The sequence below is a fragment of the Bos grunniens genome, chromosome 7 (genome assembly GCF_055505025.1).
Source record: "Bos grunniens cultivar Pamir isolate PY7600 chromosome 7, Bosgru_T2T1.0, whole genome shotgun sequence".
Lineage (NCBI taxonomy): Eukaryota > Metazoa > Chordata > Mammalia > Artiodactyla > Bovidae > Bos > Bos grunniens.
Window position 1 is genome coordinate 43,390,350 of NC_141171.1, and position 18,062 is coordinate 43,408,411.

The following is an 18,062-nucleotide window of genomic DNA, read 5'->3' on the forward strand; positions in this document are numbered from 1 at the left end:
ATCATTTAAAGGGGCCGCGACTTGAAAATTTCCGTCCACTCTGTCCCCTTCCCTAACACCCCTGAGCTCTTGGAGCGTCTTCAGACCTAGCGCGGGGGGCGAGGGGGTGTCTGGGAAGGGGGAGGGGGCCTTACGAGAGCCCTCCCCACGTCCCGGGCCGCGGCGCTGAATCACCGGCGAGGTATTTGCATCTGAGAGCGATTTGTCACCCGGTGATTTGTCTGCGGGGCGGTGAGCGCGCCGGTGGGGGGGAGGGGAGGGGCGGGGGAGGCCGCGCGCGGGGAGACTTTTACCAATCGGGTCGGTGGGGGGTGTAGACGCGGACTCGGCTGGCGACTCGGTGAGTCGGCGCGCGGCACAAACCCGGCGGTGGCCGGGAGCCAGCAGAGCGCAGCTCGCGGCCCGGGCCGGAGGCCAGGCGCGGCCGGGGCAGGGCCGGACGCCAGGCGTGGGGCATGCGCCCCCCGAGCGGGCCCTGCGCCCCCCGAGCGGGCCCCGCGCGGTGAGGCTGGGGTAGTAGGTGGGCCGGCCTTTTAAAACGCGGGTTTCGTCCCGGGTGGGCGTCGCGCGCCCTGGAAGCTAATGAGGGGGGTCCCCAAAGTTGGTCAGGAACGTGGGTGCGGAAAGGCTACCCGAGTGGGTCGGAGTTGGGGCGATTTTCTCTTCGACGCCCTCGGAGCCCTCACCCCCTACCATATTGCGCGGGTGCGGGAGTGACCAGGGGTCGCGAGTGTGTGCGTCTCCCCCCACCCCCAGCGGAAGGAAATGGTCTTTAGGCGCGCGCGCGGGGGGCTATGTTCGGGGTTATTTCATTTATTGTCGCTGGAATCCGTGTTTTATTCTGGAGCTTCGAGGGGAAAGGGAGCGCTGGGTCGGGAGGGCAGGGCAGTTCTCTGGTGACCCTCCTCAGCCTGGATGGTTTATTTATAAAGTGTCGGCTCTGGGGGCAGAAAGGGGCCCCTAGAGGGGACACCACGGGCCCCGCGGCCGGAGAGCGGGGGAGGCTCGGCCCGAGCCCTAACTCTTTGGCGGGGATCCTCTGGAAAAGCCCCCTCCCTCTTTAAGTACCCCCCACATACAAAAGCGGGCGCAGGAAGCGCGGGGAGAGCGCGTTGGTCAATTCCAACGTTCCGCGGACCCGGGGTGGCCGGTTTGTCAATAATCTTCCGTTTTCAGTCGCCCGGCCCAGAGGGTTTGCCCCCACCACCACCACCACCATGCAAATCGGTCGCTTTCCAAGAAGCCTTTGAAATCGGACTTGGGTTTCTGTCGTCTAATTTCTTCTCCCTCTTCAGTGTTTCTTTTCTCACTTCCTCCGGCCCACCCCCTCCGGACTCTCCTAGCCCCCTCCCCACCTTTCTGCCCCGCCCTCCCCCTCCTCTTCCCCTCGTGAAGTGAGGGCCCCCTTTCGCCACCCGCGGGGCCCAGCCTTGCACAACTCTTTAAATAACCGTGTTTTGCAAGCCCTGGGCCGAGCTGGTGACCTCTCTCCGGGAGGCCTGGGAGGGGGGAGAGGGTGTGGCCTCAGATCCCTCCTTGCCGCCCCCTCCAGCCAGGTCCCAGCGAACCCCCAGCAGCCCCCTCCCATCCCAGCCCGGTCCCTGCCTGGGACTGCCTTTCCCCTGGGGTTGTCATAAAGTGGGGGTAGGGCCAAGGACAAAGGGCTCTTGGGGGGAGGGGTCTGGAGGGGTGGGCGTCCTCAGCCTAGGGTTAATGGCAGCCACGGTGGGGGGGGAGGGGTGGCCAGGCCCAGGGGACTTTGGGGTTCCCACCTGCCCCCTCCACCAGCCCCTACGTGGAGTCCTGCTCTGCTCCCCTCCCCCACCCGTGGACCCGGAAGGGTCATTAAACCCAGTAGGCCTGGGGGTGGTGGCTTGGGGGGGAGTGGCTTCCTTTGGCCTCTTCCTTCTGCTCCCCCCAAAGGGAGGGGGCGATGCCCAGAGCATTTCCGTGGGGAAGGGGGGCTCATCTTGAAGTTGTCAATGGTGGGGGAGGGGCAGCAGACCAGACTAGACACTGGGTGAGAAATGTCCCTTCAGCACTTCTTGGGGCTGTGGGGGGACGGGTGACTGCCCATCCCCGGGGGTGGGGGCTGGGTGCTCTTCTGCTGCCTCTAAGGGCAGGCTGCGCTGGTCACTCTCTAGCAGTATGGCCTCTGAGAGGGTCTTTGTGCCCTGGGACCCCTGCCCCTGCTGAGTACTGAGGCCCTTTGGGGATGGGTCCCTCCCCACTTTACTGCAGGGGCCCCCACTTGCACCCCCATTGCCCTTTCACCCGTCCTGCTGGGAACCCTATCACTGGGGAGGGGCCCCCTCCCATGACTGGGGAGGTTGGGAGGGTCTCTACTATAAGACTCCCCTGGGGGAGGGGTCAGGCTTCTCTTAGCAGGTCACAGGAGGGGCTGGGAGACCAGCCAGCCTGGTGGCCTGTGTCTGCTGTCAACCAGGAGCCCCTGCCCACTGGCCCCTTCTGCCTGAAGAGATGCTCAGAAGCCTGTGGGGGTCACTGGCCGGCTGGAGTGGCTTCTGGACCCTCCTGTCCGCCCCCCCCCACAGCGTCTCAGTGATGTACCATCTTGGGTATCTTTGCCAGGCCTGTTGAGTTCTGCCTGGTCTATTTTATTGGAGGCCTGGGCGGGTGGGGGTGTGGCCTGGGCTGGGGTGGGGGCTGGGATGCAGATAGGGGGCTACATCCTCCTATCTTTGGTGGTGGCTCTGGGACATCTATGCCTGGAGCCCGCCCAAGGCCCTGGCAGAGCAAGTTGGCAGTGATCCAAAGGGACCCCAGGCTTGGGGAGGGGGACAGGGGGCAGAGTGGGCTGCGTTCTGGGTCCTGGGCCCCACTTGGGGACCCAAAGGGCAGGGAAACCGCCAGAGAGCATGTGGGGGCTGCTAGGAGGCCCAGTGTTCCCCTAGACCTGAGTTCTGGATTCGACCCCCAGTCTTGCCTGGAACCTGCTGTGTGCCCTCCAGCAGGACAACTCAAGCCTATTTTCTCCATTTGTGAAACGTGGCCCATCCAGCCTCCTTCCATAAGTCTAGCGAGTGCCTTCTGGGGTTGTGCCTGCATCATCACAAACTTGCATCATTCCTGCTTTGGCATAGGGAGATGGGTACTGTATGGGCCCTGTTTTGCAGATGGGGAGACTGAGGCCTGGAGTAACTGAGGTTTAGAGATGAGGTGGGAGCTTGAGTAGGGAACCCTGAGCCTGTATACAGCAGGTGCTCAATCTGGGTCAGCCATGGTTTCTATGAGAAAGGAGGGTGCCTGGAACCCCCTGGGTCAGGCTGCACCAGCATGTCTGTGAGCAGTGCCTAGAACTCAGAACTGGAACCCGGAGCCCCCTGGACTGTGGCACCTAGTAGCTGGCTTTGACCAATCAGAGACCGGGAATACTTGGTCCCCTTGCTCTGTTTATGAAGCCATAATCCAGCTCTTTCTGGGGGGTGTTGTTTCTCTGTGGCCCAGACGGGTGGGGGCCGCCTCAAGGCCTTCAGGAGTCCAGTACAGAGTGACCCAGCTTCTCAGCCTGCTGGAGGGTGGATGGAGGGGGGAAGATGGGGCGAGCATGCTCCTCCACCTCCAGGGAGGCCCCCAGGTTTGCACCCTGATGATCGTGGATGGAAGGGATTTTCCCAGAGGCCTTTGAGGTCTGACCTCAGTGGGGAGGAGCCCAGGTGCGATCTGACGGTCTCTTGTCACCCCCAGGTTTCTGTACACGTGAATGAGCCACCCGCCAGCCGCCGCCACCCCCTGGTGCCCAGTGTGAGAAAGGAGGTGTTGCCCGCCTGCCACTGGCATGCCCCGCCAGCCCTCAGCCTGAGCCCAGCAGCGCCTGCCCCTGCCCCTTGCCACCCTGCACTGCCCCGGCTCCCCTGCAGCCCCCACACTGCAGTGCGGCCGGGCCCCCTCCCCACAGGGGCCGCCCCCACCGCCCCCTCCTGGTGCCCGGGGCGGCCCGGCCCGCAGGGCCATGAAGCTGCAGGCTGTGATGGAGACGCTCCTGCAGCGGCAGCAGCGGGCACGCCAAGAACTGGAGGCCCGGCAGCCACCGCCGCCCTCTGAACCCCCAGCCCGTACCAGGGCCACTCTGGAGGAGGACAGGGAGCCTGAGAGCGCCCGGATGCAGCGGGCGCAGATGGCTGCCCTGGCTGCCATGCGGGCCGCTGCCGCCGGCCTTGGCCATGCACCCAGTCCCAGCTCAGAGGATGGGCCCCCCGGCTCGGAGGTTGAGGATGTGGCCCTGGAGGGGGCACCGGGCTCGCCCACCCCACCCAGCCGAGGCAGGGAGGCAGCCAGCCTCCCCATGGGCGATGGCCGCTTTGAGGATGCAGGCTCCGACGATGACCTGTGAGTCGGGGTCTGTGGGCTCCTTGTGCCAACCACATGCCCTGCACCGGCCACTCTCAGCCCTGGGGCACTGCCATAGAGGAAGGGCAAAACTCCTGTCCTGCTGACCTCCCGGGGCGTACCATCCTTTAGAATTCACTGGTGGACAGTTCTCCATCTATACCGCCCAAGATGGGGGCCTCCTGTCCCAGAGGGCTAACACACACGTGGCCAGTACAGCCACACTCTGCATCTGTAGCTTTATTTCACCTTAATTAAAATGGAGCTACTCACATGAGATCGGTGGCCCCCATCACCTAGCGAGGCTGTAGGAGGTTTAGTGATGGGGACAGACTTAGAGTCCACGGCCCAGGAGAAGCCTGCACAGAGCGGGCATCCATTGGCCCTTGTGTGTGTCTCACCAGCGTCTGATGCGGGTCCCAAGCTGGGCACTGGTAGGATCCTCCTGGGAAGAAGTTTGACAAGTCTCACATGAGTATGATTATTGGCTGTGATCATGCCAAGAAAATAAAGCAGGGATGTTGAGGCGAGGGGTGGCTGGGGCTGGAATCAACTTTTGGGGCATTGTGAGTGAAGGTCTACCTGTGTAGGTGACAGCCCTTAGGAGCTGGTGAGGGGAGCAGAGAACAGCATGCCTGGCAGAGGGAACAGCCTCAGCGAAGGCCCCAAGGCAGAAACAGGGTCCATGTATTCAGGGCCTAGTAAAGAAACCTGTGCCGAGGACGGGAGAGGTGGGATTAGCAGGTAGGTAGGGGGGGTTCATTGCCACAGGGACACCTCTAGTTGCTCTGGGCTAACTGGGAACAGGGCAGTAAGGGCCACACCCTGAGCAGTTCTGCTCATGGGTGCTCTTGACAGCTCACCCACGTCCAGACAGGGAAACCAAGGCTGGATACAGTGGGACCCTTGCCCCAGGGCTTGAGTTGAGCTGGTGCCTTCTCCCCTGACCTGTGCCCCTTGTCCGCCCCAGGAAGCCAAAATGGGAGGAGGAGGAGGAGGAGGAGGAGGAGGAGGAGGAGCTGGAGGAAGACCTGGGAGACGATGAAGAGGACGAGGAGGATGAGGACTACGAGGACGAGGAGGGGCTTGGGCCCCCAGGCGCCGCCAGCCTGGGCCCCGCAGCGCTGTTCCCCCGCAAGGCTCAGCCGCTCCAGGCCTTCCGTGGCGACAGTGGATCCCGGGCGCTGGGTGGCCAGGAGCGCCCGGGGACTGGCCCGGCTGTCCCTGGAGGGGGTGCCCATGCTGCACCTCAGCTGCAGCCACCAGACCACGGGGACTGGACATATGAGGAGCAGTTCAAGCAGGTGGGCCTTGCGTCGTAATTGGGGCTGTGGGTGGTTGCTGTCAGAGTCCTTCTGACCTGCCCTCAAGGGCCACGAGCTCGCCTGTTGGGCCTGGGGCATCCCATGGAAGCCCCAGTGTGGGATTGTGGCCCGTGGATGGGATGGGCCGGCCGGTAAATGCAAGGACGTGGGGACACATGGGGACAGGAGTCAGGAAGGGAAGTTTGGCAGACTCTGTCTGTACCAGAAGGCCGAGCAGAGAGACCTAAGCAAAGTGGGTTCTGAGTGGAGGCCCTGGCTTGGGGAAAGGCCACCGTCCTATATTGGGTTCGGGGGGTCACGGGTACAGCCAGCAGGCGCGGCCAGAGGCATTGTCAGTGGCATCGTGTCTGATCTGTTGAGGCTGTGGCCGTGGAAGGGGCTGAGCAGGGTTGGCCACGTTGGTGTGGACGGCCACTCAAGCAGCTCACTGGGCTCAGGAGGGGCGGGGAGGAAGCAGGCGTCCTGGTGCCGTCCCCGCGGGCGGCCAGGGCAGAGGAAGTGGCCAGGCGGGGGAGCCTTTGAAGTCAGGCCTCGCCAGGCCGGGCAGATGGAAACCAGATGGCGGCTGGGGTAGCCGGCTGGGCTTGCATTCCAGCCTGAGGCCAGCTGGGCCCTGCCCTGACCTCCGAGAGTGGACATGGGGACTTGGCCTACCAGGCCCAGTGCCCAGCCCTCATCTGGGCTCCACGGGGCTGGGGATGCGCCAGGCACATGGGAGCTGGGAGGTGGCTGTGTGTGGCCTTGGGGCACCCCCCAACTCATGCTGGCTTCCGGGCTGGGCAGTGGGACCCTCCTCGAGGGAGCAGGAGGCCCCGCCGCCGCCATGTGGGGAAAGGGTGCTGGGACCCTGGTAACCCTCAGAAAACTCAGACAAAGTATAGAAGCGGACATGCAGCATGAGGGGGATGAGCCAAGGCAGTGGTGGATGATGCAGGGGCAGGTGTAAAGGCAGGAGGGGAAGATGCCCCTGGAGTGGGCGTGGCCAGGGCAGTGGCCTGAGGGAGGAGGCCAGACTGAGGAAGGCAGGAGGGTTAATCCCCTGCCTGGGCATCTTGGGCTGGGTGGGGCTGCCCTGGCTTCCGGCTAGGTCCTGGCACGCAGTGCGGGGGGTGGAATGACACCCAGCAGACGTCACCTTCCCAGGGTGTGGCTGGCCACTCCTCACGCATGACCCTGGTTGCCCCCTTCGGCCTGAAGTCCCCATCCTGGTGTGTAGATGCCAACCTGCAACCTGCCTCAGTCTGCCTCCCCTTCTAGGGGCCCCACTTATGTCTGGGCTGCTGTCTGTCTACCTGTGCAGATGAGAAAACAGGCAAGGCATGAGGGGGACAGAGGGAGTGGTGGGTTTCTCAGAACTGAGCTCCTGACGTCTGTTGGGGTGAGAGTAACGAAACAGGAGTCTCATGTGTGATTTACATCAATGTTTGCCATCTGAGTTCAGCCCTCAGGGAGCCCCAGGCCAGAGGTAGAGCCAGACAGACACCCCGCATCTCACAGGGTCACTGCTGAGCAGGAGGAAGGGACAGCCCCGCCCAACCTGGTTTTGACTGGCCAGGCCCGGCAGAGGCCAGGGGTCAGGTGTTCTGACTGCAAAGCCCTTTCGGCCCATCAGGAGCAAAGTAACTCAAGGGGCTGTTGTCCTGCTGGTCTGGGAAATGGGTGATGTCTTGAGGACCCCCAGGGTCAGGGCACAGATGGGGAAACTGAGGCCCAAGAAGCACAGGGAACGCAGGTCATAAGTCAGCCTCATGCTTGTGGAGTGTCTATGGGATGCCCAGCTCCCCTGCCAGGGGCAAAAAAGGTCTGTAAACAGATGGGTGGGAAGATAATACCCAGTCTGGCAGCCACTGGGGGATGTAGCTCATGGGCCAAGCCTGGTTGGCAGAGGAGCTGGGCACTTGTACCATGGGGCACCTGTGCAAAGGCCCTGGGGTAGGATGTAGCATGGCTTGTGTGTGGAGGCCAGATGCTGCCACTGTGCTTGGCCCTGAAGGGCCTGGGATTGAATTCCCAGATGGAGGGGGCTGGGGGTGGTGGGGATATGGCAGGGTCTTATTCCTGCCTAGCTGTGGCAGTTGCAGCTGCCTGCACTGCCCTCCTGCCCAGCTGGCCAGGCACCTGTGCGGCCAGTGTCAACAGTGGCCCGGGCCTAGCCAGCCCGACAGATGTTGGGGCTGTGTTGACTCTGGCGCCTGCCCCCACCCCCTTCCTGGCACGTGGCAGCCGGGCCGGCCGGCCGCCTGCTTGGCACCATCTCTGCCTCTTCCTCCCCGGTCTTGGCAGGGCCCAGGCCTGACTTCCGCCCGAAAACCCTCGACAGCCGTGAAATCCCGCTGTCAGCCGCGGGGTTTGGGGGGCAGCCAGGCTGGGGAGGGGCCGGGAGCAGCAGGCTCACGGCCACGGAATCTTTCCTTGGAAGCCGAGAGCCTCGCTACTGGGCGGCCCCAGGGACACACGCTGATGGAGGCCAGGGTTGGCCAGGATTGCAGTGTGTCACAGGGCGCAATCAGCAGCTTGCCTCCTGCCATCAGATATCGCATCCTAGCGACATCCCAGTGGCTTCCTGTCACCAGCAGGGCTGTGCAGGGCTCTCAAGAAAGTGCTATCGTGGGGTTGTCAAGCAAACAGACTCAATCGCGGGTCTTCAGCCACTTAAGGACTTGAATCATTAGTTTCAGTGACTCTGTAGATAAATGCTGGAATTTTTGCTCATGGTTTTATTGATATGAAATTTATGTAGCATGTGATTCAGCCATGGAAAGTGCAATTCAGTGGCTTTTCATGCATTCACGGGGTGTGCAGCCATCACCACCTTCAATTTTAGAACACTTTGTCACTTCAAAAATAAAGCTTTTAACATGTGCCCTTTCACTATTAGCCCACTCCTTCCCCTAGCTCCTGACAGCCAGTCTCTAGATCGGCCTTTTCTGGACGTTTGCCATCAGTGGAATCATGCCCTGTGGGTCCTTCTGTGTTTGCTTCATTCACTGAGCATCCTGTTCTCAGTGTGTGTCGGTGCTTCTCTCCTTTTCTTGGCTGAGTAATGCTCCATTATGCACATGCCGTGCTTTTGTGCGTGTGTCTGTACACACACACACACACACACACACACACACACACACTGCATTTTACTTACCCAGTCATCCCCTGATGGACACTGGGGTTGTCTCTCCCTTTGGCTGCTGTGAATGTGTGTGCACGAGTTTGCGTGTGAATGTGTGCTTTCGGTTCTCACGGGCATGTACCTGGGAGAGGAGGTGCCGCGTCATATGATAACTCTGTGTTTAGTCTTCTGAGGAGCTGCTCTTGTTCACGGTGGCTGCTCCATTTTGCATCCAAGCCGAGGGTTCCAGTTTCTCCACGTCCTCGCCGACACTTGTGGTTATGACTCTGATTCCAGCTGTCCCTCCAGGGGTGGTGTGCTATCTCCCTGTGGTTTCAGTTTGCATTAAATGTTGGGATCTTTTTCCCCCTGCTTCCCAAGGTCATGCCTGCTCACCATCACTAGTAAATAAGCTCAGAGGTGTAGAAATGACGGTTCCAGGCAGTGTTTGTCACCTAACTATGCACAGGCGGCAGGCTGAGCGTCTTGCGAGTGTCTTGTGTATACTCACTTGGTGCTGGTGGGGGGCGCTGCGTTTGCACCATTGTGCAGGTAGGGAAACTGAGGCATAGACCAATGAAGCCATTTGCCCACGGTCACACGGGGGATGTGTCAGACTGGGACTTGACCACAGGGTGTACCAGAGGAGTGGACGGATGGGAAGGGGCAGGGGGCGAGCCCCACTGGTAAGGGTTTGGAGGGAACCTGGGTGGCTCTGAGCCTCCGTCTCCTCGTCTGAAACGAAGGTGGTCAGTCAGGGCCCCCCAGCAGGGTGTCAGAACCCAGGATCTGGACACAAAGGCCCCCAGACAGGAAAGCCACCATCAGCCTCAGGTCCCCGACCCTGAGAGGCTGCCGCGTCCTTGCTGTGGACCCTGCCTGTCCCCCCTTCCCCTCCCTGCCCCGGGCCTCCTGGGGCCCCTTGAATTCCCATGGGTGTCCTTCTCCACACAAGCTTCTGTGGCCCCGGAAATGGGTTCAGACAACTTAGGGTGCAGCCATGGGCCCCAGATGCTCCTGCAGCAAGGGGCTGTGGTCACATTTTTTTTTTCTGGGTTTTACAGTTCACTTTTTTTTTTTTTAATTATAGAAAATATACACACATATATTTTTAAAGTCCTTTTTTTGATTTCAGAAGTGACACTTGATACCATTCTTGTAGGAAAAAAAGGAAGGATTCCAGTGAGGTCTGAGCCTGCCAGCCTCCTCCCCAACCTTCCTGGTGTCAGCCACACCGTCTTTCCAGGCCTTTCTCTGTCCACTTACACAGAAGTGTGACGGGCAGGGTATTAAAGTGTGATGGGCAGAATATTGATGTGTGGTCTTTTGGGGGTTGCTGGGGTCTGCCATTCACTGAGCTGGACATACTGCTTTTCTCGTTTTTTTCGCATCATTTTCACTCTTTATTTTATCAGTGTTTTGAGTAGCCTGGTTCTTTTAGCTGCTTCAGTTTCCCTTGTGGGGCCGATACCAACACATTGGTCTTTTTTCCTATTTCCCAGTTGTAAACAACACTGCAGTAAACATCTCTTGGGGTTTTGTAGGGTGGGGGTGGGGAGCTGAAATTGCTGGGGCTGCAGGAGGATACGGCAGATACTTTCTTCACCTGGAAGGCCAGAGATGGACACAGGGACTCCAGCTGTGCAGTCCGGGCTGGGCTAGAGGGAAGGCTGCCCAGAGGAATGGGCTTTGGAACTGGGGTTTTGTAGGATGTGTAAGAGTCAGCCAGATGGCCAGAGAATGGTTAGGGTCTGTATCTTGGAACCATGTGGCTGGACCATGAAGTGGGAGGGGTAGAGGTGGGCAGAACAATAGGGCGAGCCAAGATGGGCTCAGAGGGGGCCTTTGCAGGATTTAGCAGTGCTAGGGGAGGGAGAGAGACACTGGGAGAACCCTGCTGGGATCCATGGCCGGGCACCACAGCTAGGCCTGTGGGGCCAGGGAAGAGGGTGAGAAGTTTTGGGTGGAGAAGTGTATTCTGGGCACAGGCTGGAGGTCAGGCACTGGTTTCTGGGCCCAGTGACGTTTGGCCAGCATGCCGGGGGCGGAACAGGCCAGGGGCCAGGCCCGTGGGTCCTGTGGGCCAGCTCCGGCGCCAGGCGTCTTCCTGGGGAGCCAGGGCCCTGGGCCCTCTACTGGGGGTGGGACCAGTGCTGTGAAGCCCCCCAGGAGCCCAGCCTTGCCGTCCTGGAGCAGCACCTGCCTCATCAAAGCCACTGTGGCTGCTGGCACAGAGCCAGCTGGGCCATGGCGGATGCAGGGAGGGTGCCCGCCTGACAGTCCTGGCACCGTGCCCCCGCCCGTGCCAGCCTTGGGAACCACACTGACTCAGCCGGAAGAGCCTTATCTGGCCCCGGCGCCGCCGCCTGGCTGCCCGGTCACCACTGTGGGGTCACCGCCACTGTGGCCTGGCCCCATGCCCACCACTGCTCCCCACCCTGGTCGCCGCTGCCAAGTGCCTGGCCCCTCCCCACGCTTTCTAATAACACACGCGGCTGTGGAGGGCGTGGTGGCCAGCGGGCATGGGGAGCACGTGGAGTCCAGCCGCTGACGTGGGCACGTGTGTGCACGTGAGGAAGGGCTGGCTACATGGAGTCCCTGCTCAAGGGGCCCCATGTGCGTCAGAGTCTGTTTGTGGAGCTGGGTCTCTGGGGGCCTTGTGAGACCCCGTGGTGTCTGTGACCATGCGTGTGCCAGTGTGGCTCTCCCATGTGTTCATTTGAATGATCTGGGGCCACATGGACCCACCTACGGCATCTTTTATGTGTATCTGTCATCTTAGATGCCTACTGGTGGGTCTCTGCACCTGGAGTGTTTGTGTACATCTCCATGTGCCCGGACGTGACATGGACCCAAGCCATGTGGATGTCCTGCCAGTGTGTCTTGGGGTCTGGACACACTTGAGGGTGGCCAAGCTTGTGTATCCGAGTCATCAACCCTAGTGCCGTGCATGTTGGGGTGACCCTCTCCCATGGTGACCCTCTCCTCTGCACGTGGCTGTGTACCTGGGGGTCTGCAAGAACACACGTTCATGCCCCCTACCGCCCCCCCAGCCCCTTGTCTCAGCAATCTTAAGGGTGTAGTGGGGCCCATTAACCGTTAGCCAGAAAGTCAAGCTGCCCCAGTCACTGGCTTGGATCAGTGGCCTGGACACAGGTCAGCGTCCCGTGCTGCCTTGCTGACGCAGCCCCAGGAGCTGCGAGGTGTGACGAGGGCCTCTGGGCTGCAGGGGCTCTCATCGTGTGTCCCATCCTCCTCCCCTCACATGCTGTGTGATTGTGGGTTGGGGTACACCCTCTCTGATGCAGAGGTGCAGTCGGGGGATGCCAGGCATGGCTCCCCTGCTCTGTGCCTTGGTTTCCCCATCTGACAGAGCCTCTTCAGCCCACCCATCCTTCTGACTCTGAGCCTTCACCCTCCACCGTGACTTAGGGGCGTCCCAGGCCCTGTGGAAGACCCCGTCTACTGATGGCTGCCCACTGCTGGGTCCTGCTCCAGGCAGGGTCTGGGGCAGCTGGGGGTGCAGGCCATGGGTGGGCACGCGTTGGGGCGGGGCGGGACCGCCCTCCTCTACTCGCCCGGCTGCGCTCGGCCAGAGGACAATTGGGGGTCATGGGGTTAAACACTAGCCAATCTGCCTGTGGAGGCCCCAGCGCGGGACTCAGCCTTGCCCCTCGGTCAGGGCTGGCGGGCGTCTCACGGGGCCAAGGGGTAGGAGCAGGGGCAGGGAGGGCATAGAGTCAGCACCGCCTGCCCCCAGCAGGCTTGTGGCCCTTGGGGACACCTGCCTTCCAGACGACAAACCAGGGACAGATAAAACCCCATGTTCCAGGGAGAAATCTATTGGGGGCTGAATGGTGTCCCCAGAGTGACGGGACCTCTGTAGATGCAGTTAAGATGAGGCCACAGTGGAGGAGGGCAGCCGGGGTCCTTATAGAAAGGCAAGGGACACACAGAGGCAGAGAATAGCCATGTCAGGGTGGAGGGGGAGATGAGTGATGTGGCCACAAGGCCAGGGCCCCCAGAAACTGGAAGAGACAGGGAGGACCCTCCCCTGGAGCCTCTGGGAGCATGGCCCTGTCCACACCTTGATTCCCAACATCTGGGCTCCAGAATCGTGGAAAAACAAACCCCTGTTCCAAGCCCCCCGGCCTGTTGCCACTGCAGGAAATGAACACAAAGTCCAGTGAGGGGTTTGGGTCCCTGACTCTTGGGGCTCAGCAGTGCTAGGCAGATGCACAGGGGGCTGGTCTGCCATGGAGCCTCCTCCAGACCCTGACTGAGTGGTCCATGGCATCGTGGATTGCTGTGGGCAGAAAGGCCAGGCTGCACACCCACGTGCGTATGTGCACATGTGTGTGTGTGTGTGTGTGTGTGTGTGGCACTGGGGGTGTGCCTGAGAACAAAGCCCACAGAAGTGCCGCCCACGTGGCTGCGTGGCAGTGGGGGCTCCGGGCCCAGTGGGCCCGGTGGGTGTGGCAGCCGAGGGCGGGGCGTCTGGGCCCAGTATCTGCGAGCCAGCCGCCAGGCAAGGGTGTGTCTGTGTGTGTCTGTGTCTGGCTGGACGGGTGTGTCCATGTGTGCCTGGGAACCACAGTGGGGTGGCGGGACCTGTCCTGCGGGGGGTGTCCATTGGGAGGGCCCACATGTGGGGGTGACAGCACACGTCCAAACGGGGGTGGAAAGGTCCATGTGCAGCTGTGGGGCAGACACGGGTGTCCACAGTCACGCAGGTCCAGGTGGGGGGCTGTGTGGTGTGTCTGTGTCTCTTGGGGTGGGGTGAATCCTGCTAGTGTCTGCCATGGAGCCTCCTCCAGAGGGGGTGTCTGGCATCTCTATCCAGGCTGCAGTTGCCATGGCCCTGGTGCTGTGCCACTTTCTCTTTCTCCCCCAGGAGGGGCCTCTGAGGATCCCCGTGGCCACTATAGCCTTTGCCCTGTTAGGCCATGCCCCCAACCTCACCCCCTTGCTTCCAATGTGGATCTTCTGGACTTGTGAGGTCCCCACCTAGGGAGGGGCTCCCCCAGCCCCAGGGCTGCCAACTCTGGATGGGGTGGACCACGTCCTCCTTCTGTTATTGTTGTTTAATTTTTATTTATTTTGGCTGTGCTGGGTCTTTGTTGTTGCGTGCGGGCTTCGCATTGTAGCAGCTTCTCTTGTTGCAGAGCATAGGCTCTGGGCGCACGGGCTTCAGTAGTAGTGGAGTACGGGCTTAGTTGCCCCACCAGCATATGGGATCTTCCCCAACTATGGATTGAACCAGTGTCCTTTGCATTGCAAGGCAGATTCTTAACCATTGGACCACACTGGGAAAGCCTCTTGTTCTTTATCCCCCCTCATTTAGGATGAGCCCCATAAGTTCTTCCCCAGGACTCCAGCCGGCCCTGGGTCCTCACTGAAGGCTGGAACCAATGTGAACTGTCCCCCTCCTGCTAGGCCACCATGCCTGGCACTGGGGGAGCCGGGCCTTGGCCTGGAAACCGACTGCGTCCGTCAGTCTCCACGTCTCTAGTTTCTGTCTCCCCCTCATGGCTCTCTTTCCTTTCTTGTCTCTGATCTCCAACCCCAATGCCCCTCTGCCCATCCTGCCCCCATCACCATGTAATTACTCATCTGCCCTTTTCCTGGGAGCGCCTGGGGACAGTGTGCATGGCCCCAGCTGCCACCTCTCCCGGCCTGGTGGCTGCTGCCCCACCTGGCACTCTGCCCAGCCAGCAGCCCGCCCAGCCCCTCCCTGTGCCCTCTGGCAGGTCCATGTGCCCGCTGACAGGGTGCTGGATTCTTAGACTGGAAGTGGGGCCCTAGGGCACTTCTGGGGTTATTGTGGGTGGGTTTGTTTTTTTTTTTTTTTTGGCCACTTAGTATGCTTTCCAGGATCTTACTTCCCCAACCAGGGATTGAACCGGCACCCTTGGCAGTGGTAGTGCTGAGTCCTAACCACTGAAGTCCTGGGGGTTATTCCTTTATTCCATGCCATGGCTATCTGGGGGAGCCCAGCCCGGCTGATGTAGGTGGCAGCTGGGGAGGTGGGAGGTTCCAGGAGAGTGGTCCTCCCCTGCCATCAGGGGGCAGGTTTTGGTGGCACCTTGAGTCCGCTGGCCATTGTGAGGCAGATTGTGTTCCACCCTGGGCTCAGGTCTGATGGGAGCTCCTGCAGGTGTGTTTGGCAGGAACCCCAGAACCTGAGCCCCCCCGGGGCCCCTTCCTCTTGACTCCTGAGCAGGAGGCAGGAAGCAGCCCCCTTCCTTCCAGCCCCATCTGTGGGCGCCCCGGACGGTGGGGACCTGGTCAGCAGGGCCAGGGAGGGGTGGGACCTGCCCCCACAACTCTGCTGTGCTTCCGTTGAGTGAACCTGGGTGGGGGGCAATGGGCAACATCACTCCCTGAGCAGGTGGAGCTCTACAGGCCACTGGACCACTAGGAGGGTCCCTCTCCGCCTATTGGGGGCTGCCCACAGCTCTTCTGCAGGTACACGGACGGGGCTACTTTCTTTCAGAAGTTACTCCTGCACAATGTGGGTTTTTTGTTTGTTGTTTTTTTATCTGGCTTGCCCGAGTCTTAATTGTGGCATGTGGAATCTAGTTCCTTGACCAGGGATCGAAGCTTTGGGAGCACAGGGAAGTGTCCCCCAGGGTGGAAGTTTTAATTCCCGGGTGCCAGGCTCTGGGTTCAGGGCTCAGACTCCTCAGCTGCCCTGAGCCAGCAGCTAAGCGGTAACAACACTGTTGTCCTCGGGTTGTGGGGGTCCCAGGACCCCAGAACACAAGGACCATCAGGCTCATAACTGCAGGTGGAGGGGGTGGAGAAGGAGATGCTGGATTTTTCACTTTCTGACCCCAAAGCCTTTGCCCGGTGCCCCGCGCATGCCAGGTGTTCTTGGGCAGGGAGTCCCACCCCAACCCCCAGTCCCACCAGATTCTTGACGTGGCCAGAGGCGTCAAGGGGCTCTGTCCCGGGTCCCAGTCCCACTCTGTGCTTTCTCTCAGCACCTCAGTCTCCCTATCTGAGAAACGGGCTGCCACATGGACAGTGGTCTACTCAAGCCAAGCCCGTGGGCGGGGGGCTCCCAGGTGGATGGAGGCCGCCGCCCGGATTTGCATGTTGGGGCTGCTACCTTCCTAGAAGTTTCTCTCCTCTGCTCCCTGTTCTGGGCGCGTCCTCGATGCCAGGCCTGGCTGGCATCCCCAGCTGTTACACGGGGCCTGACTGTTCTCTCTGCACAGCCTGTTCCCACAATCCCCTTGTCCTCCCCCACCTGGATGCCCCAGGTGCACCCCTGCCCACTTCCCAGGTGGGAAGATTGAGGCTCCGGGGGCCCCCACTCACATGAAAGGCTGACTGGAGACCAGGGCACGTCCCCAGAACCTCGCAATCCGGAAATCCAGAAAGAAGTGCCTTTCATCGCTGACTTTGCGGTCAGGCTCTGTGACTTGTTTCTGGAACTTTTATTAATATCTGTGTCGTGGGTGGGGGTGCTGCGTCTCTGCTGAGAGGGGACACACACCAGTTGGGGGGGGCGGTGGCCAAGCAGGCAGATGTTTCTGCCCTGCCCAGAATCACTTCCCCAATTTCCTGCCGGCCGAGTGGGGCCCCTGCAGCCCTGGAGTGCTGACGGGAAATGAAAGGGCCGTGTGGCCCTGTGCCTGGGTTGGGGCGGGGCTGGCCCCAGGGGTCAGGTGCATGGGGAGGCCAACTTGTGGGAAGGGCCTGTCACCTTGTGGACACTATTAAGCCCCTGCTGTATACAGCAACAAGCCAGACTGCCCTTCCCAACCCTCCAGGGACCCTGGAGCCAGGGGCCCTGGCCACCCTTGGGTGGGATTCTGCTGCCCTTTCAGGCCAGGTCTCTCTTGGGTGCACTGTGTCCCCAGCATCCAGTATGGGCCTTCACACAGAGAAGGATGGCACTTGCCTGGCATTCCAGTGGTTAGGACTCAGTACTTCACTGCATTGGGCCCAGGTTCAGTCCCTGGTGGGAGAACTAAGATCCTATGGACCCTGCACCCCAAATGCGCAGTGTGGGCCCCCCCACAAGAAAACCAACAAAGAAGGTGCTCAGTTATGGCTGTAAAATGGCCTGACCTGGCCCTAACCTGGAGGGCTGATACTGCTCTCCCTGGCTTCCTCCTCCTCTGCCCTCCTCCTCCTGAGCCCCTGCCACCCCCAGAAGGGCTGTGGGCACCACACCAACTTCTGCTTACTGCCCACCCGGCCAGGTACCGCCACCTGCCACGATGGGTAAACTGAGGCAGACAGGGAGGGTTCCAGACTCCAGGTCCTTCCACCCCACCCCACCTCCTCCCACAGCTCGGCCATGGTCCTGGCTTCATCCATCTGACCCTGCCCCTCGGAGTCTCTGGGGAGAAGGGGCGAGAAGGGGCAGAAGCGCACCCCCTGGGCAGATGCTACGGACGGTTATAGGGCCCAGTGGCTCAGCAACTGGTGGGGGCAGCACCATAGCCAGACCGATACTGGTCACCAGTGCGCATGGAGCCCCGCCCCCCCGCCTTACTTTCACGGGTGCAGAGTGGACGTGAAGGGCGGGGCTGTGGGGATGCGATGCGGCCCCGCCCCCAGCCCTGCGCCCAGCCTGTGTGTGGGCGGTTCTATGAATGGGTCCGCGGTTGAGTGGTCCCCAGGGACCCGGCCCAGGCCTGGGCCCACCTGGCAACGGCTGCCCGTGCTGAGTCATCCCCGGCCCAGGCCTCCCAGCCCGATAGATAATGTGAGGAGGGGCTTTATCTGCCCGGGGCGGGGTCCCCCGGGGGACAAAGGGTTGAGCTGTGATGGAGGACACCTAGGTGGGTAGGAATGTAAGTTCTTCTTTAGCACCTGCTGTATACCAAGCCCACCCCCTGTTACCTGTTATGCCCTGGGGGCTGTCGTCTGGGTGGGAATGAAGAAGGGAAAGAAACCATCCCCCAAATAAGTGCAGAGTCACGTGACCCGTGACAGATGCTGGGGGTGGAGGGGCAGGGAGTCTTACTCAGGGTGTTGCCCTGGCTTGGGAGTCAGAGCAGGAGCCAAAGAGGGTTTTAAGGGTGGAGGAGGGGGACCCAGGTGGGGGCACCAGCAATGCAGAGGCCCCAGACAGGACCAGGATGGGGACAGTGAGGGGCCAGTACTGGGGAGGCGCCAGGTGCCAGCATCCAGGGGGTCAGCCCCACCCACCCAGCCTGGCAGGTAGGAGATCTGGCTTCTCCTGACAGAGGCAGGGAGCCAAGGGCAGCCTTGGAGCAGGGCAGACACAGCCTGATCTTGGTGTAGAGATTGAAAGCTCCCTG

General features: G+C 61.1%; 1 protein-coding gene across 3 annotated transcripts in view; it reads left to right on the plus strand.

The window, feature by feature from the left end:
- The window catches only part of ARID3A (AT-rich interaction domain 3A), a 32,375-nt gene continuing 14,313 nt past the window's right edge, over positions 1–18,062 (plus strand). Inside the window, exons 1-3 of one of the 3 annotated variants that reach the window (XM_086411278.1) lie at positions 1–181; positions 3,709–4,350; positions 5,321–5,654. In XM_086411278.1, coding sequence (XP_086267404.1) covers positions 3,974–4,350; positions 5,321–5,654 — 711 coding nt within the window. In that variant the 5' untranslated portion in view covers positions 1–181; positions 3,709–3,973. The other 2 variants (XM_086411279.1, XM_086411277.1) reach the window with 2 other exon arrangements.